At 43.7% G+C, this 19,230-nt stretch overlaps 2 protein-coding genes across 6 annotated transcripts; one reads left to right on the top strand and one right to left on the bottom strand.

Moving 5' to 3' along the window:
• Positions 1 to 546: 546 nt before the first annotated feature.
• Positions 547 to 11,017, top strand: gps1 (G protein pathway suppressor 1). Of its 4 annotated transcripts, none has more exons than XM_027014701.3 (14): positions 547 to 645; positions 2,330 to 2,422; positions 2,722 to 2,918; positions 3,636 to 3,800; positions 4,664 to 4,799; positions 4,989 to 5,066; positions 5,173 to 5,233; positions 5,912 to 5,997; positions 6,120 to 6,214; positions 6,331 to 6,436; positions 6,533 to 6,613; positions 8,857 to 8,994; positions 9,964 to 10,098; positions 10,522 to 11,017. In XM_027014701.3, exons 1-14 carry the CDS (start codon positions 613 to 615, stop codon positions 10,600 to 10,602), a joined length of 1,485 nt encoding a protein of 494 aa, XP_026870502.1. In that variant the 5' UTR covers positions 547 to 612; the 3' UTR covers positions 10,603 to 11,017. The 4 variants fall into 4 exon arrangements, with proteins under 4 accessions (XP_026870502.1, XP_026870503.1, XP_081567601.1 ...); XM_027014702.3 differs by having other exon boundaries at positions 10,542 to 11,017; XM_081711475.1 differs by having other exon boundaries at positions 2,722 to 2,903.
• A 455-nt stretch (positions 11,018 to 11,472) lies between these two features.
• dus1l (dihydrouridine synthase 1-like (S. cerevisiae)) lies at positions 11,473 to 18,655 on the bottom strand. Of its 2 annotated transcripts, XM_027014699.3 has the most exons (14): positions 18,588 to 18,654; positions 18,014 to 18,256; positions 17,767 to 17,875; positions 17,177 to 17,227; positions 16,963 to 17,075; positions 16,791 to 16,873; positions 16,578 to 16,681; positions 14,998 to 15,145; positions 14,616 to 14,712; positions 13,805 to 13,890; positions 13,370 to 13,536; positions 13,060 to 13,097; positions 12,817 to 12,892; positions 11,473 to 12,387 (listed from the first exon to the last, which is right to left on the bottom strand). In XM_027014699.3, the coding sequence occupies exons 2-14, from the start codon at positions 18,248 to 18,250 to the stop codon at positions 12,179 to 12,181; spliced, it is 1,518 nt and encodes a 505-aa protein (XP_026870500.2). In that variant the 5' UTR covers positions 18,251 to 18,256; positions 18,588 to 18,654; the 3' UTR covers positions 11,473 to 12,178. The 2 variants fall into 2 exon arrangements, 1 of the variants encoding a protein (XP_026870500.2); XR_014122880.1 differs by lacking the exons at positions 11,473 to 12,387; positions 12,817 to 12,892 and having other exon boundaries at positions 14,374 to 14,712; positions 18,588 to 18,655.
• Positions 18,656 to 19,230: the final 575 nt, after the last annotated feature.

Consider the following 19,230-nt stretch of genomic DNA (forward strand, 5'->3'; position numbering starts at 1 on the left):
TTTTGTTCTCGACACGCCCCTATCTCGGGAGCTGGGGCCATCATAACACCCGAGTTTCCCCACTAGAAAATGTGATATTGCGATGGTGTTCATGTGCGCCCGTCTCGTTAATATTTCCGCCGCTACAGCAAAAGCGACCGTGCCGTTACTGAGAGCCTGCCTCCTTGGCCACGGCAAACGCGGCTTAAGCTCAAATCAAGACGCAGTGCCGCCTCGGGATTTTACAGCTCCTGCTTAATTCCTATATATATATATATATATATATATATATATATATATATATATATATATATATATATATATATATATATATGAGAATGTGAATATATGAATGTGAATATATATATATATATGCCTACTATACAACCACTGTTTGAATTTCCCAATATATGAAGGGCATGCATTTATCTGTACAAGAATTAACGTGGTACATTAACCTCGCAACCACCCTACCCGGCGGGGCAGATTTAGCGGCTGGGGGGGGGGGGGGGGGACTAGGCGCACTGATAAACGCGCGTTCGAAGTCTTTACGTCGCGAGACGTGGTGTGTGCGCGCGTTCGCTTGCCCCGGATGTGTTCGTGCGCTCTGTTTCTGCAGAGAAGGAGGAGGATATGCCTCTGCCCGTGCAGGTCTTTAACTTTCAGGTACACTCTTTAGTTTTTCGGAGCCTCGCAAAAGCTTGCTTTTTTTGGTCGTGAGTGTGGAAGGGGAACAACGCCTCAGCGCCGCCGGCGAAGGCGGCGCGCTAACTTGTCGTGTTTGGTTTCTCAGGCTTGGTCGCGCGGGCCTCCGGTCCACGGTGCAGTCGGAGCTCGCGCTAGCTTCAGTTGTCACATTTATATTTTCAAGTTTAACGGCAGCGCACGTTCAGCGGTGGTAGGCAGAGTAACGCGTTTAGATACGAAATATAACTGCGAGACTTGCTTGGGTCCGTGTGATAAAACACTGTGGTGGTTTTCCGATACTGTAAGCGAGATAATGTAAGGCAGAAACTTTCTAACCTGGCTTAGTACAATTAGCGAGTTAGCAGGGTTGGTAGCTAAAATAAGCTAAGCTATCTTTTCATCAACAGTCATGAGCCGGTTAGCCTGTTCACCTAGCTGGTGGGATTTGAAATCTAACTGGAAATTAACTTACTAGCTTAGCTTCTTGTCTTTCAGTCAGAAGTGATCGCTAACAACGTTCTCAGATACTTTTACACGTCGGCAGGCCAAAGGGGAACAGCGTGAAATGCATTTTCATGTTTATTTGGCGCGGCCCGATTCGTTTAGCAAATAATTGCTAATGTTCATGCTTTATGGAGAACACATCTGACTAGTGCTAGCGCCAGTATGATGGCATGTTATTTAGGTATACTGCTCATATTACTCACTGATGTAGCTAGCTAACCACTATATGAATGTTGTAAAGTATCGTGTTTGCTAGTTAGATTGCTAGCTCAATAAGTCTGTAAGGTAGCAGCTAGCTACATACCCTGTCAAATCCACTTCTGGCAGGTGGATTTTGGCTGATTAATTCACTCGTATCTACAATCCTCAGGCGTTGAAAGCCAACCTCGACAGTAGTTTTAAAGAGTTTAGTTTATTGTTGTCATACCTGCATTTACGTGTAAAAGCTATAGTGTGTTTACATTGTGTATGCTAATCGCTGGTGGACGCGCAACTGTTAATTACTGATTTAATTATTTGTTGTTAACAAACACTCTAGGTGGCTGTCAGTCACTAGTCCATGCCTACCCCTACTTTGTCATTATGAAAATACTTTCCCTCTTTCAGGAGAGTTCTGTGTTAGGGTTGGGGGGCGCTGCAGAGTAGGTTCAGGCCAGACCCAGGGATAGCTCGTCTTCGTCCTCTGAGACGGAGCTGCAGTGCACGCCCCGCAGCAGCAGGTCTGACTTGCTCGTCCCTTTCGCTCCGGGCGCCTATGTGCTCGGCTCCTGCCTGCGTGCTGGCTTGTCCTGGAGGTAACCACACAGCATAGGCAGAGCGCAGTCAGAGCAAGCACATGCAGTCAAGGTTCAGTGCTGCTGGATTATGCATGTGCTCCCCCATGGAAAGGATGTTTACACACGCACAGATGTGTATATTTAAGTTTACATATAAAAATCGGAAATTCAGAAATTCTTTTCATGAAATATAGAGGGTGTTCTATTCCATGTGGTATATTGTACAGAACATCAAATCTGGGTTTTCCTGTTTTTAAATTATATTTTGTTCATGTTTTGTAATGCAGAGATCATTTTTAATTGGGTAATGCCAACAAATAACTGCAGATGTAATGCCCAGCCCATATCGTAAGAGTTAACCACAGTGATTGCTGCATACCCAGGGGTCTGTGGAGCCCATGCAGATAGATGCTGACCCTCAGGAAGACCAGCAGAATGCACCTGACACCAATTATGTTGTGGAAAATCCCACCCTGGTAAGTGTTCCCCCCTGACTAAACCTCAGCATGCATACCATGCTGCTTTTTCACATGGGCTTTTACAGGTTGTTCATTTGTCTTAAATAGAACATCTGTGATCTACTTACTTTATCACACACAGTGGAACATTTGGAATAACAGGTTACTGCTTGTTATTATATACTCTTCAGCTGATGCAGCGTGCAGGATGAAAACTTATTCAGTTAATGTTTTAATGTGCCCATGCACTTTTTTTGTATGGGACTTGTGATTTTGTGCCACATTTGTGAGGGGTTTATTTTGCCTCTCCCCCACAGGACCTGGAGCAGTACGCCTCAAGCTACAGCGGCCTGATGAGGATTGAGCGGCTGCAGTTTATCGCAGACCACTGCCCTCAGCTGCGGGTGGAAGCCCTGAAGATGGCCTTGTCTTTTGTCCAAAGAACCTTTAATGTTGATGTGTATGAAGAGATCCATCGCAAGCTTACCGAGGCCACAAGGCAAGAGCAGCTCGTGTAAATCATTTAAATTCTTTCTACCCCAAAACCCCTTGCTGAATACTAATTTAAAGTTATTAGAAAAGAAAATATTGGGCTTGTTAACATTGTTGAATCCCATAATACAAAACAGCAATATCTTTGAATAAAAAGTAATTGTCAGTTATTCCATTGGCCATAAGTGTGTATATGTATAGACTTTGTTTGACCTAGTAAATTGAGAAAATTGTCAAACATTGTCCTGTTCCAAGTTCGTTTCTGTAATATATTTTCATTGTGTATAGACACCTTTTTCAATGACTGATTCATGCTTTCCATCTGCTGTTATAAATAATGAGATTTCTATTACACACAATGACTTCTATTATCCTGATGAATGCTTGAATGACATGGCCATTGCATGTTTACAGTGTCATCTATCTCTTAAACATCTTGTATGGTTTGTAACTAAATTACTCTATTTTATTAAGTATAAAGAGTATACTAGTCACTTTCAAGATATTAATTTTAGTTCATTATAAAGAATAGGTAAACATTTAAGGGCCTCTTCTACTGAAGTTATGTCTGTTTAAAAAAGAAAAGAAAAAAAGCCATTTGTAGACTGTGAGGAATAAAATGGATATTAAATAGGGATTTCTTGTTAACGGTGAACAGAAGCAGTAAGCAGAGCTTCTGTTCACTGTGTTTTCTTTTCCACTGGTTGTGTGTGCATCTGAGATGCTTGTGTTCCCACAGGGAAATGCAGGGGGTCCCAGATGCCGTTCCAGAGGGGGCTGTAGAGCCCCCTCCCCTTGACACAGCGTGGGCAGAGTCGACCAGAAAAAAAGCTCTGCTCAAACTGGAGAAGCTGGACACAGACTTAAAGAATTACAAGGGAAACTCCATCAAAGAAAGCATCAGGTACAAGAAACCTAACTGAAGTGGTTTTCGCTGACCTCAACCAACTGTTAAATGTTCAGAACTGGGACGGTGTTCCTCACGCCACAGCTCTGTATTTCCCAGGCCTGTCAAATCTGATTCAGACTATGAAGAGCTTTTATAATTAGCTGGTTAGGTGGGTCAGGTGTGTGGGTGTGAAGATTAGTAAGTTCTGTTAACCTGCAGAAGAACACTGAATTAGGTGACCCATTTTACTGCCTTCACCAAAGCAGCAGTAGTTCTCAGTCTTGGTCTAGGAGGCAGTGCACTCTCCACAGGTCGTTTTTCCTGCTCCAACACACTTGGTGGTGTTGAGCGGGCATTTATTGGACAATAAATGAATTGAGTTGAATTTCAAAAAATGGTGCCAGACTTGCAGGATGTGAAATCACAGGAATAATTGATGTTCTTCAGCCTGACATGACACTTACTCACAATACCTGTGACAAGCTGCACTGTAATGACCAATATTTATATGCAGTTGAGCAGGCTAACCACCCTGCTGCCACAGACCAAAGTTTACTATAAGTGGATGATTATTGCCACTATACTAAGTTAAATCTTTGTTTGAGTCTTGTTCATGAATGTTGCTATCCAAGATGAAGATGGCTTCCCTTTTGATTTGGTTTTCTCCAAAGGTCTCTTCCATATGGTTCCAAGGGAATTTTTGCATGCTACTGTTTCATTGGACTTGCTCAGTCTAGACCTAGATTCCTGTAAAACTTTTCTCGTTAAGAACACTATAAATTTAAATTGAATTGAATTGATTAGAATTAAAGGCTGCCTAAGTTGAACTCCCTCAGCATGTGTGAATCAGCCAAATGAAAGTGGTGGTGTGTGTTTAGGAGGGGCCATGATGACCTTGGAGATCACTACCTGGACTGTGGTGACCTCAGCAATGCTCTGAAGTGCTACTCCCGAGCCAGAGACTATTGCACTAGCGCCAAGCATGTTATCAACATGTGTCTTAATGTAATCAAGGTAAAAAAAAAAAAAAAAAGCCAGTCCCTCACCGTTAATGCTTACCACTTTCTCTGGTTTTCCAATTTCTTGCGTTTTTCAGAGTGTAACGTAATTAGCATAGTGGTTCTGTGTTGCTAGCATGGTTCCTATCTTACACCTATGTACATTCATGCACATTTTCATCACTTTGTCCATGATCCTGTACAGGTTAGTGTTTACCTTCAAAACTGGTCCCATGTACTTAGCTATGTGAGCAAGGCTGAATCCACTCCAGAGATAGCAGAGGTGGGTGACAACTCCCTTTCTTAACATTCTTAATCATACTTGAATGAAGGAGATGAGTGAGTCTTAACTTGAGTAATTTGCAACAAGCACTCTGTTTCTTTCACAGCAACGAGGGGAGAGAGATAGTCAAAACCAAGCCGTTCTCACCAAACTAAAATGTGCTGCAGGTACCTTTTTGTAAATTTACTCCAGTGTTGCTTTTACACATTATTGCATGCATATATAAGGAGGACAATTCTCTTCATCTCTCTGAGTTAAGATAGTCCCAAAATCTGCGGCATAACTATTATAATCTAAAATGATAGAGGTTGTCACTGTGCTGTCGTGCGGTGGTTTTGGGAGACCAGTCCCTGCATGGCTGTGTGTGTGTGTGATGATTAATTTGGGAACTGTGTGAGTGTGTGATTATTAGTGGTACATAAGGATGTAGCGATTTTACAGTATTAAACAAAATGGCACATTAAAAACAAAGTATAGAAAATTTTAAATAGATGTTGTCGATACTGTCTCTCTCAACATGCTGTATGAGGTTTTATGAGGCAGATCAGGTTTTTCTATTGTTTACAGCTAAACTGTACTATTTGTTTCATCATTTTGTTTACACAGCAATGTTTTGAAAGAAAATCTGGGCCAGACCTCTCAGTGTAGTATATAATTAGAGCTCTGTAGAACTGCTAGATTTTTAAACATGTGAAATTAAAATTTTGATCTTGAATATAAAGTTGTATCAATCCTGAAAATGTGTGTATCATAATACCTGTAGTGGTGCAGTGACTGACTTGTGATTCGTCACACTGCATAGTGGTAGTTCCAGAGCTGGTGGATGTCTGTGTCTTTCACTACAGGGCTAGCAGAGCTTGCTTCAAGGAAGTATAAACCCGCTGCCAAGTGTTTCCTGCAGGCGTCTTTTGACCACTGCGACTTCCCCGAGGTTTGTCTGTCGCTTGGTACCGCTCCAGTGCCACTCAGCTGAGATCAAAGCAGTGTGAAGATGGAGGAAGACTCCAGGCTGTCTCCTCCTGTTTGTAACAATGCTTTCCCCCCCCCCTCTAGCTACTCTCCCCTAGTAACGTAGCGGTTTACGGGGGGCTCTGTGCTCTGGCAACATTTGATAGACAAGAGCTCCAGCGTAACGTCATTTCCAGCAGGTAGGCCAGAGGCTCATACTTTGATTAGTTATGTGGTTTAGGCTTTGTCTTTCTGGTTAGTTATTTACTTTTTTAATGACACCTTGTGTTGACAAACCTCTCTCCTTGGCTTCTAGCTCATTTAAATTATTTTTAGAGTTGGAACCCCAAGTCCGTGATATTATCTTCAAGTTTTATGAGTCAAAGTATGCGTCTTGTCTGAAAATGCTGGACGAAATGAAGGTGAGGGAAGCGACTGGGTTGGGGGATTTGTCTGAAGCTACAGCTACATATGCGTGTTATTTTAATGCTGTCAGTTATTTGTCTTTTCTATTTTAGGATAATCTCCTGCTAGACATGTACCTGGCTCCCCATGTAAGAACACTGTACACACAGATCAGGAACAGAGCCCTCATACAGGTAGGGGAGAGGGTCCGCCACCACTCTTGTGGCTCATGTGCAGCTTGTCTTCTCAGCTACTCTTGCGAAACTTTTTTTTTTGTGTGGTTGTTTTGGGTTTTTTTTTTTTCCCCTCCATTTTTGTGTGTTACTTGCCTAGAGCTCTCTTGTGCTGACACAAAAAAGGTTGCTCACCTGACCCACTGTTACCATAACAGACCATTTAATTGTCTTTTGTATCTAGAGCCATGCACAAGTTTCTGCACAAATCCGACAAACAGCAACTTTTGCATTTGGCCTGATTTGATCCCATTTATATAAACATTCTCAATTATTACAGCTCTCGTTTGCTTTCCCCTAAGTGGTAGTATGTGCGCACGCACACAAACTTTCATATGTGCTAACACACATTTACAGTGCCTCCAAGTATTCAACCCCCTGCAGATTTTGCAAATTCAGCAAGTTGCAAATAATTTGGAGCCTTCAAATTTTGAACAAGAATAGCATTTATTAACAGATGCCTAAATATTACAAACAAAAAGTACAAGTTGCTCAATTAAATTCTAATACATTTTAAACATAAAAATTAGTGTCAAATATTATTCAACCCCTAGGTTTAATATTTTGTGGACTAACCCTTGTTTGCAATTACAGCTATTAATAGTCTTTTATAAGACATGATCAGGCCAGCACAGGTCTCTGGAGTAATCTTGGCCCACTCTTCCATGCAGATCTTCTCCAAGTTGTCTAGGTTCTTTGGGCATCTCTTGTGGACTTTGATCTTGAGCTCCTTCCACAAGTTTTCAGTTGGGTTAAGGTCAGGAGACTGACTAGGCCACTGCAACACCTTGATCTTTTCCCTCTCAAACCAGGCCTTGGTTTTCTTGGCCGTGTGCTTGGGGTCGTTGTCCTGTTAGAAGATGAAATGATGACCCATCTTAAGATCCATGATGGAGGAGTGGAGGTTTTTGGCCAAAATCTCCAGGTAGGTTGTGCTAATCATCTTCCCATGGATACGGACCAGATGGCCTGGCCCCTTGGCTGAGGAGCAGCTCAACAGCATGTTGTTGCCACCACCATTCTTGACTATAGGGATGGTATCCTTGGGGTTGTGTGCAGTGCCAACCTCTCACCAAACGCCCCGGGTGGGGTCGGCACCAAATACCTCGATCTTGGTCTCATCAGACCAGAGAACCTTGAACTAGTCTGCCTCAGAGTCCTCCATGATGCTTTGAAAGTAAAGGTACCTTACAGGCCCGCTTGGAACGGAGACCATTGCATATGTTACTTATGGTATTAAAACTAATGTCCATACCACCATGCGATTTTCCCGGAGCTCCCTCCTTTTTGTCCTTGGGTCATCCTTGACCGTTGGGACAAGCCTGGCCTCAGCACGGGAGGGAACTTTGAAAGGCTGTCCAGGCCATGGAAGGTTAACAGTAGTTCCATAAGCCTTCCACTTCCCGTTGATGCTCCCAACGGTGGAGACAGGTAGGCCCAACTCCTTGAAAAGGGTTTTATACCCCTTGCTAGCCTCATGACCCTCCACAATTTTGTCTCTGATTGGCCTTGGAATGCTCCTTAGTCTTCCCCATGTTGACCATGTATGAGTGCTGTTCACTTGTTTGGGGAGGGGCTTTTATAGTTAAAGGCGTGAAAAAACAGAAAATTAATCCAAGCATGTGAAGCTCATTTGTTCTTAATACCTCAATTACTTCTTAATACTTGAGGGAACCAAACAGAATTCTGGTGGTTTAAGGGGTTGAATAATAGACCCTCTGGTAAACTTCACAAAATTTTAAATAAATAAATAAACAGAGAAATAACATTCTTTTTTGCTGCAGTGCATTTCACATGTCCAGGCCCATCTACAGTCCAAATGTGTAAACCTGCAAAATCGGCAGGGGGTTGAATACTACTTGGAGGCACTGTACATATGCCAGTAAATGGACTAATAATCGTGTTCTTCAGCAAGCTACAAGTGATGGATGTTTCCTCTACATTTAACCATGATGAGAATCTGCTTGCCTTAATACATCCAAACCATTTTTAGAGAATATACTTTGCGGTTGTGTCTGTTCTACTGCATTGCAGGCAAAAGAGAAATTTATTTTCAAAAATCTTGGCTCATTGTTTCAGCAGTGTCCTGTTTAGCCTACTCGTGTTCCAGTTAAGTTAGAATAAGGTAGTGCATATGTGTTTTGCTCTCAGTGGTGATGCCTGAGGCTAACTGAGCTAAATCTGTGTGTCCTGTCCCTGGGCAGTACTTCAGTCCCTACGTGTCCGCAGACATGAACAAGATGGCCGTGGCCTTCAACACCACAGTGGCAGCCCTGGAGGACGAGCTCACACAGCTGATCCTGGAGGGTCTGATCAACGCCCGCATCGACTCCCACAGCAAGGCATGCTCCTTCCTCTTCCCTGCCCACCTCAGCTTAAGCTCAGGGCTATTCAGAATAGTGCAGTTTGATTTGGCCAACTAGAACATTACTAATTTATCCAGTGTAACTCCTATAGAAATACAAAATGTATTTTGCTAGAATCATTCTAAAAATACTAATTGTTTTTTGATATAGGTCTGGCAATTGAGTATAGAAAAGCTATAAATAGGGTGCACGCATAACATCATTTCAACCAACATAAACCTCTGTACTGTTTTGTCTTGTCGGTCCTCAGCCAACCATAGGCACTTCTTTCACCCCAAGAATAGTTTGTGCACTACTGCAGCCTTCCATCTTTGCCCTAAATTCAGCAATATCTGTTTTTTTTTTTGTTTGTTTTTATATATTGATTTGGATTTGTCTTGATTGTTTTGTATATCCCCCCCTCCGTTTTCTGCCTGATTTATCCTTACCTGATGTTGGGAGACCTGGGCCAACCATGGAGGGCGAGGGCCGTCATGTTTCCTTCAAAGCACATAGCCAATCGCTGCATCTTTTCGAGATATGCTGCTCCCTGACGTTGTATGAGCCGCAACACTCTGATAGAGCTATCCATGCCTTTCTGATGCATGAGCTCACAGACACCTGTGATTGGCCTGTGTCACTGTAACTGACAGGGGAGGGAGAGAGAAAGAGAGAACCCTCCCGCCCTGGTAGCACAGCTGGTTTTGCACTCGTGCTCCCTGTCACACATGGCTGTGGCATCATTGGGGATCAGACTCGCAGTGTTGGAGCAGATGCTTTTCTGTTGAGCCACTCTGGCGCCTCTTCTCTGTTTCCATGTGTTTGTCATGCTTCTCACTGGTCATCAGTACCTGCAGCCTCGTACTCGCCCCCCATCACAGCCCCATTCCCCTCTGCGTTGGGACCTGGGCGTGGGTTTTTCTGCCATGTGCGACAGCTGACATTATCTTCTGTGGCCGAGTGCAGATCCTGTACGCGCGTGACGTTGATCAGAGGAGCACGACTTTTGAGAAGTCTCTTCAGATGGGGAAGGAATTCCAAAGGCGAGCCAAAGCCATGATCCTGAGGGCGGCCGTGCTGCGTAACCAGATACATGTCAAGGTAACTGCTCTTCTCATTCTGCTGAAGAGACCTGCATCCCCACCCTTTCAACACCTACCTATACCTCCTCTACACACACTCCCTCTATTACCCTTCGCCATCCCTCACACTCCTCACCATCTCCTTCTCTGTTTCTCCCTCCATCCACAACAGTAGCTCTGGCATGTGCCCTCTTTTAGACATGCATCCTTCTATCAGTATTGATTCTGTATTTGGTATTAAACCACCATCAGGACACAGATGTGATTCAGACCTTTACATTGTTAGTTCCTGAGATATTACAGAAAAGGAGAAGGCAGATTTCTTTGTGATCTAGTCTTCATTTTATGTCTGATTGTACCTCAGTCTGTATGTGTTTACTAATGCCTCTCTGTGTGTACTAATGCCTCTCTGCCTTCCCTCTCTCCCTTGTTGATCACTGAGCTCTGCTCCTCCCTCCCCAGTCTCCTCCCAGAGAAGGCAGCCAAGGGGAGCTCACACCTGCAAACAGCCAAACACGAATGAGCACCAACATGTAACTTCTGAACCGGACGGCTCTCGTAGGGCAGTATACGGAGCGGTGGCTGCATCGGCACCATGGCCCTCCATTAGAGCTCAGTTCTGTTTCCCTGCTGAAGAAAGAAAGGAAAAATTACAATCTAAAGACTTTATTTAAGTTGGGAAGAAGATATTTGTTGTCTGTACTAAAGACAAGCACACCCTGTTGCTCAAAAAAAAAAAAAAAATTAAAAAAAATTAAAAAAAGGGGGGTGGGGGAGGGTGGGAAGTGAAGCAGCACATGTGCTGTACTGGCCTGTTGTTGTTTGTAAGAGATGCACTTTCCTCTGTATCTTGTGACAAACCTTGATTATTCAATGAAAAACCTCATCACAGAAACATGCTTTTAAAATAAATATACATCGGAAAAGATGCTCCCAAACCACGTTTGGTTTTCTCTCCTTGTCTGCTCAGTTTCAGGTGTTTGTTTTTATTTTTTTGTTTTTGTTTTAAATAATTGTTCAAGTTTATACATAGCATTGACGATTTGTCTCTGTAAAAACGTGAGGGCTCAAGCTATCTCATGGTCATGTGACATGTCAGTAACCCTGCTGTTATAGATTTACTATCTCATATCCCAGAAACCTTTGTTCCAACCACAGCTCAATGCTCTCAGGTGTTAGTGAAGCTCTTGGGTGGCTGTGTAAGGGTCAGGACTTCAGACCAAACAAGTCTGGACAGTTGGTTTGGGGACTAGGGTGACGCAGCCTGGCCACATCTCTACAGAATATATTCCCTGGCAAACGAATCTGTTCATTATCAAAATAAAACAAACTGAGCAGTGCTATACCCCACCTGGCATGGATTTGAGAAGATTCAAATTAGGACAAACTAAGGTTACAGAATTAAAAGTTGTATTCATTGTAAAAACTACTAATAAAAACACACAACCCATAAAAGAACAGTCACTCTTGCTTTGCGATTGAAAATGGTGTTGCTCTAACGATCACACTTTCCGGTCTACATAGAACAGATGATTCACTAGAATAAAAAGGCAATATATGAAGGTAGTCTGGGGAAGGTACAACACTAGCTGTCCAGCTTTCATGTCAAAATACCATTATTTTGGATTCAGTTCAAGGCTACCTTGAATTTTTTGCTCACTATCCAGTAACTGCCCCTTTATAATATCATCTATTTCCCAAAGTGTCAGTGTTCTGTAACATCAGTACATCACATTTTGTAAAAATAAACCTGAAATATGACTTTGGTATGAAATGGAAGTCATGTGATTTGTCGTTAGTGGCAGGTGATCTAGGGAGTGATGTAAATAAAAGTTTAAAAACAAAAGCAGCAGTGTGTTCTGCTCTGTGTGGTTTATCCCTCAATTCAATCTGGCATGCGCGTGCACACACACACCCCACCATAAAGACAGAAGTACAACAATTGTACAGTGTTCCTACTGATCCCTACAGTTCAGAGTTATTGGTGTTCCCAGTGGCTCAACAGACAACTGACCATCCTGCTATCCATCTCAACAGTAGAGTTCAGCGATGCATATGTGATTCAGTCAGAGGATCCTTCTTTCACATTACTGTTGCATTTACAGCATATGCTGGAAGTCTGGTTTGAGCAGTGTAATGCCTGACAGGCAGGGGAGAGGAGGAGAGGAGCGCGCAGTGTCTAAGGTCAAGGCCTCGTGGGCTGCGCTGGAGAGCTCTGCCGGCAGAGACGGCTTCCCGTTCATCTGCCCACCACCCATCCCAGAATTCAGCTGCTTTTGGGCTTTGGTCTTGAATCTCAGGCCGTGACCTTTGGAGCAGAATTAGAGATTTTGAACTAGGGTTAGGATGCATATTAAAACTAATAGTGTCATACCTAGTCAGACTGTATGGTCTATTGGGTGTCCAAGTCCGGTCCTGGAGGGCTACAGTCCAGTGACAGGACAGACTTACTAAACCTGGCGATTGATGAGATCGGGTTTGTTTAACTAACATTAGTTAATGTAGCACTGCGTCAAATCCTGTTCCAGGAGGGCCAAGGACCAGCATACGTAAATACACTCATTAATACGTCAACTCATCAATTGCCAGGTTTTAGAAGGTGTGTCTGAGCAGAGCAGTCACTAAACTTTGCAGGACTCCACCCCTCCAGGACCAGCCGTGGACACCCCTGATCTGTTGTCTGTATTAGTCCTTATAGAGGAGCACAGCAGCCTGACAGGCTGGCCAAGACACTTACCTGGACAGTCAGCAACTTCCTTGTAGGCCTTTTTCTTGCAGCAGCCACGGCACAAGTTAAAGACACATTTATTTCCCTGTTGGAAAGAGAATCAATCTAAAACACACAAATCTTGTCCTACTTTGTAAATACAGTAATTAACTTATTAATTTCATAAACTAAATGTGTTTAAATGATATGTAGCTAATGTAAAGTACTAGCTAGGATGAGCACTAAAGGAGCACTAAACAACAGAAGACTTACTTTAGGATTTCCACAATGCTCGCATTTGATGTATTTAGCTGCAGAGCACAACAAAGTTTCATTAATATATTTTGACAAACCACCTCTCTGAATTACTAAAGCAATTACAAATAAACGAGAGAACATGGTCGGAACATCAGTCTTACATAATCCAAGTATTATACAGAATTATTATATTATTGACAGAGATAACTACCACAGTGATTCTAACCACAAATGCCAACAAATGTCTCAAATGCATATAAGCCCAACCCAATAGGAGAGAGGCTGCCGTAGCTGTTCAATGTCCTGTAGCTCGATCGGTTCTTACGTTTGAGCTCAGGACAGAAGTTCTTGTGGGGGTTCCGGGCCTTCTTCTTCTGCTTGTTCTTAGACAGCGAGTCGTTTGTGTCATCACAGTCCTCAAGTGCCCTCTTCACACTCACTGCTCTCACCACTGGAGCCTTCTGCCCATTCTCACGCAACGTCTCCTTGGGTCTGAGGAGGAAACAGCCATTGAGGCCACTCTGTGTGGAGGTTGCTTCAGGTTGGGAAAGGCTTAGAACAAGAATAAATATTCCAAAATAGCACCGAAGACCTTAGTGTCAAGCTCAGCTTAGCGCATTCAGACCGATCAAAAATGATACTCCACCATTTCATGATGTCCTCTGTGCTATGAAGCACCAGTGAAGCTCACCTGAGCCTATGTAGTCAAGGATACAGTGCTCATATGAACAGTGAATCAAAACAGAGCCAGTTCCCTTACCCTGGTCTGACGTAAGGCTGACAGATCCAGTGAGGAAAAGGCAGTCCGGTATGGTGTTGCTCCGATTCCTCCTTCGCCATCTCCTCCTGCAGATCACCATCACTGTCATTACTCTTTATGCCCGTAGCCTGGGTACGTACGCTATTATTTCGTTAGTCCGCCCCTATCCATCTACTCAAAAGATTCACCTAAATTATTAGAAGTTTATGGGAAAAAACTGGCTTTGTTTACTCCCTTTAAATATTTGGAGGATTTAAATATTCAGATGCTGTAGATGTTCCCTGTAATTTTCATGAATATTCACACTGCCCACTGTTCCACTTATTTGCACCTAAAATGTTATTCAGTGTTTAAATGAATGACAGTCACGAAGCTACATTTAACACAAACACGACGTGAAAAGCCCGGTAGTGTAAAGAGCCTGGAGATTTATGTCTTCTGTTATATCTAAGCTGACAGCAGAACTCCATCACTGATATTCACAGTGAGAACACTGAACCACAAGAGACTGAACCACTCAGAACAGACTGAATGATGTTTTCGTAAAAGCAGGTGGTGAAACATCAAACCAGCAGTGAAGATCCTTCAAAACATGTCTCTGAATATCAGTGCAGGAACACATTTCTTCCTCCATTTGCCTAGCAAGTAAGAAAAAGGTGTTTTCCACACATTGCTTAAAAATGGCATTCATGTTGGCAGACAGGGAAAGAGATGGGCAGACAGAGGCAGAGATGGGCAGACAGAGGCAGAGAGGGGCAGATAGGGGCAGAGAGGGGCAGATAGGGGCAGTGTCCTTTATACTCTCCCCTACCTTGCAACGCTGCTTCAGCTGTCCGTTAACCTCTTCTATCCCTGCCAGGTTCTTGGCTTTGGCCAACTCCTCCCGCAGGTCCTGATGGATTTGCAGCCTGAGGTAGCAAAAAGGACACACTCACCACATGACCAAAGCCAGGAAGTCATGATCTCTCTCTCTCTCTCTCTCTCTCTCTCTCTCTCTCTCTCTCTCTCTCTCTCTCTCTCTCTCTCTCTCTCTCTCTCTCTCTCTCTCTCTCTCTCTCTCTCTCTCTCTCTCTCTCTCTCTCTCTCTCTCTCTCTCTCTCTCTCTCTCTCTCTCTCTCTCTCTCTTCCTGCTGCTTTTTAGATCTGCAGCTGGAGATTTACCCTGTCCATGACAGAGACCTCGCGTGACATACGTGTGGTGCCAGAGCTTGAAGAGGTGGGCTCGGACGTAGGACAGCGTGGAGGGCGGATGCCTCTGCACCACCTCCAGATATTCCTCCGCCATCTCCCACACAGGGGGGTTACGCCCCTCAAACAGCGCTGGGTTGTGCAGGTTCCCTTCTGTGAATGCAGAGGGGAGTTAAAATTCATGATATATAATTTTTTTCTTTAGTTGTTATAATACTAATTACATTTGTCTTATCCAATTAAGATATTAATCTTATCTAGTTCAATCCAATTAAGACTCAATAGCAGAGGCAGCAGCAACAAGCTATGGCCGGAAGGCTGTCGGTGTCCGTGGCAATTCTACACTGGGCAATTCTACACTGGGCACCAGTGGTGAGGGAAGCCGTCAGGTTGAAGTAATGCTCTCAGAGAGACCTTCAGATTTCACTGAGATATCAGTGGGCTGGAAGGGCTAAAGCTAAGCCAGATGCCAAGGTGAAAGCTCGGGCTTGGGAGGAAGTCTTGGGGAAGTCATGGAGAAAGACATGCATTGACTCTTTTCTGTCCTGGCATCCATGTGGTGGAATTATTACCCGTCTGTCCATACAGATGAGCCACTGGTCATCTTCAAACGAAGACACAAGACTCACAAGATTCAAATCCCATTTGTGTTTGTGACATAACCATGGTAGTTAAAAAGCTGTGTGGTGGCAGAGCAGCAGGAGTTTATGAGATTTGTCGGGAAGTGTTGAAGGGACTGGACAGGGTTTGGGTTGGTTCTTCAGTGTGGCATGGAAAATGGGTATGGACTGCAAATGTATGGTGGTCCCTATACTTAAAAAGGGGAACTCCAATTATATGGGTATCCCACTCCTCAGCCTCCCAGGAAAAGTCTTGTCATTTGTGCGGGAGTTTAAGGATCAGGAGCTCAGAAGTGATGGAAAAAAAGGGATCAAGGGATTGACAAACAGATCGGGGCAGCAGTGGCACCGCTGCTGTCTCTGAATTGGACTGTGGTGGTGAAGCAGAAGCTTAGTCCTAGAACAAAGCACCTGTGTACCATTTCATCCAGGTCCCCACCCTGACCTCTGGCCATGAGAGAGACTGAAAGAATAAGGTCGTGAGTGGCGACCTTATAAGGATTCTCCACCGGGTTGCCTGAACTGTCGCTCCGTGATAAGGAGTGACAGTTGCGTCATTATTATTACTAAGTTATTATATGTAATACAAACATTTTTTTTCATCTCCATTAATGCACACAAGAGGTTGGGTGGGGTGTGGTGAAGGAGTGAGTGAGTGAGAGAGAATGTTTGTGTGTGTATGTGTTTATATATCTCCATGAGGGACATTGGTCCCCATTAGAACAGCAACATCTGACATTTTTGACCTTGTGGTCCCCACAGGTAAAAATTTATTTTTTTTAAACAAAAACTCATTTTCATTTGAAAAACTAAAAAAGAGACAAATTATTCACTTATAGTTAATGAGTTTAAAGTTGGGATAAGGTGTAGCATTAATTAGCTACAGTAATCATAATGTCAATGGAAGATTACAAACTGTGTGTGTGTGTGTGTGTGTGTGTGTGTGTGTGTGTATAGAGCTTTACCTGCACTCATCACCCCCTGTACTCTGGTCTCCTCCATGCAGCGCTGCACATCAGTGAGGTGATGGATATTTCCATTAGCAAATACAGGGATGTTTACAGCGTCCCTGTGAAAGCAGCACAACCAGCATCAGCTGATTCAAACAAGCCTCACAGCCGCCACCTCAGCTTAAAGGGTGATAGACGACCAAAGTCAGACGCTGGAGGTCACCTCACCGAACAGCTTTGATATGCTTCCAGCTCGCCACACCAGTCAGGGCCCCTTTCTGGTCCTTGGTTCTGCCATGAACAGTGAGCAGCTGAGACAGAAGATGTAAATGAGGAAACGTGAACCCAAAGCCAAACGCGCACAGCTGCGCAATCACTGCGCCGCACTTAGCATCTTTACCTGGCAACCTGCCTGTTCCAGCATTCTGGCGTACTTCACCGTTTTCTCCACTTCTGGGAACACCCGGATTTTGCAAGTGACAGGCACTGACAATTTCTCACTGGCTAATGTAACTGCGAAAGGCAGAAGAATTACACGGTGACCCACTGCTGTATTAAAGTGTCTGTAGGTTTTCTCTTTTACTGGCTGGTATGTCTCTGAGCTGCAGCCTTACTCATTCTCTTCAGTAGGTCCCACTCATCCTGGAGAAAAACACCATAGTGCCCTTGAGGGGAGAAAATAAACCCAACATTAGCTGACTCAACCATGTACTGTCTTTTACATTTATAGCATTTAGCTGATGCTTTTATCCAAAGCAACTTATAATTATGACTGAGTACAAATTGATCAATTGAGGGTTAAGGGCTTGCTCAGGGGTCCAATAGTGGCAACTTGGCAGTGGTGGGGCTTGAACCAGCAACCAACTACAAGTCAAGTACCTTCACCACTGAGCTACCACTGCCCACATTGTTTACATACAGGTTGTTGTCCATATATTCTCAGGTTAATTTGCATGTCTGGGAGACCCACAGTGCTGCACCAATTTGAGTTTTCCCAGTCCAGCACGCCTAGTTCACCAAACTGCTCACATCCATCTGTTTCATTAGCCTCCAGAAACAGTGAAGTAGAGAAAACATTTAACTAGAGTTCTGTGGCCCCTTAAAGAACTACAGCAATACGACATTCTCAATCAGCAGAAAATTAAAGCTTGGTATGAAACAAAATGACAAAGAAAGATAAGAAAAGCTTTGTCTTTAACAGTACCCCGTTTAGCAATCATCTGAGGACATCCTAGATTCAGGTCAACGGCATCACAGTAGTCCTGGGCTAACAAAGCTGCTTGGACAAACACCTCCGGATCATTAGCACAGAACTGTGAAGGCAGACGACACAAATAAATGCAATAATTCAAGGGGTCGGAGGATTTACAAGTAAGCATATGGTGCAACAAAACAACCACATCAGCTCAGCTAGTAACGGAATCGGGACTTGAAGTAAGCCACACCATCACCTGTGTGATGAGAGGACGGTCCTCCGGGCTGAATTCACTAAAAAGATTTTCACGTCGGTAGTTGGCATCCCTCACGAACACCTGGGCGTGCAGCATGGGTGTGTAGCAGAGCTCTGCGCCATGCCTGCGGCTCAGGAGCCTCCAAGCGAGCTCGCTCTGGTCCACCATGGGCGCCACCACGTAGCGCGCGCCTCGCAGAGTCTTCTCCCAGAACTCGAACCCTTGGAGCTTCGCCATGGCAACCTGCGAAGGAAAACACAACACTCCTCTGTGGCACGACACACTTCTTATGCAGATAACTCGCAGCAAGATAAGTTACAAGCGAAAACTTCTAACTTTCTTTCGGAGTATATGAATAAACGAGATAATAATAATAATAATCGTGTAAGCAGCCAGCGACTACACTGTCACTGACAGATGGAGCATGGGTGTTCCTCATATGATATGTCCTCCATCGTAATCAGCAAATATATCTGACGATAATGACATGAACAGAGGGAGACGATCAATGCGAAATGTCACGTCTGCTCACTGAATGAAACACAACCTCGTAACTGGAGAAGAGAGTACTTACAGCGCGCCCGGCCACAGCACGGTACTCTCAGTGTTGTGCACCAAAGAAATCGTCCGTGGGGAAACATTGTTTCTGATAACATTCCGTGTATTCCAGAGGGTAGACTTAACAGCCGTTGTATAAAACCGTTTGACGTTTTTAGATATATTTATTCATGTTGTGCCTTTCTGTTAGTGAGAAGTTACGTTGTCTCATCGTCCGGTGTATCTACTCTCAATTGTGATGTATTTGTAAATCGAAATCACTTTGCGTAGTAGTGATACAATAATGATTACTTAAAAGTCATCTTAGATACTTCGTTGGAACTGTAGAATATTTGATATTGATATATTTTTATGTTATTACATTGCAATTTTTAAAATAATACTGCTTGTAGCCTGATCGTCAATAGATGGCAGTACAAACCAATATTTCAATAAGGTGGCCTCGACCCTTTTAAAGACTCAGACATCGGACATTTTTGTTTTTATTGATATATGCACGGCTTTATTTATTATTCTTTGCAAATAAACAGCTGTCAGCTACTAGTCGTCTTAAATTATACTCAACACGATATGTACCTGCTTGATTTCAGATTTGGGTCCCAGAAGCAGCTGAGCCCTGTGGTTAAAAAGATGTCGACCCTCCCCCTGATGTAGACCCT

This window comes from Electrophorus electricus, chromosome 3 (genome assembly GCF_041902795.1).
Source record: "Electrophorus electricus isolate QZ-2024a chromosome 3, ASM4190279v1, whole genome shotgun sequence".
Lineage (NCBI taxonomy): Eukaryota > Metazoa > Chordata > Actinopteri > Gymnotiformes > Gymnotidae > Electrophorus > Electrophorus electricus.

Excerpts from the sequence above, each read along its gene's own strand:
- gps1 (XM_027014701.3), top strand. The coding sequence starts at position 613 with ATGCCTCTGCCCGTGCAGGTCTTTAACTTTCAG. Across the intron at positions 5,067-5,172 it reads CCACTCCAGAGATAGCAGAG|CAACGAGGGGAGAGAGATAG; the intron begins GTGGGTGACAAC and ends TTTCTTTCACAG. Across the intron at positions 8,995-9,963 it reads GCATCGACTCCCACAGCAAG|ATCCTGTACGCGCGTGACGT; the intron begins GCATGCTCCTTC and ends GGCCGAGTGCAG.
- dus1l (XM_027014699.3), bottom strand. The coding sequence starts at position 18,250 with ATGGCGAAGCTCCAAGGGTTCGAGTTCTGGGAGAAGACTCTGCGAGGC. Across the intron at positions 13,891-14,615 it reads AGCTGAAGCAGCGTTGCAAG|GAGGAGATGGCGAAGGAGGA; the intron begins GTAGGGGAGAGT and ends GGTGATCTGCAG. Across the intron at positions 13,537-13,804 it reads CAGCCTTACGTCAGACCAGG|ACCCAAGGAGACGTTGCGTG; the intron begins GTAAGGGAACTG and ends TTTCCTCCTCAG.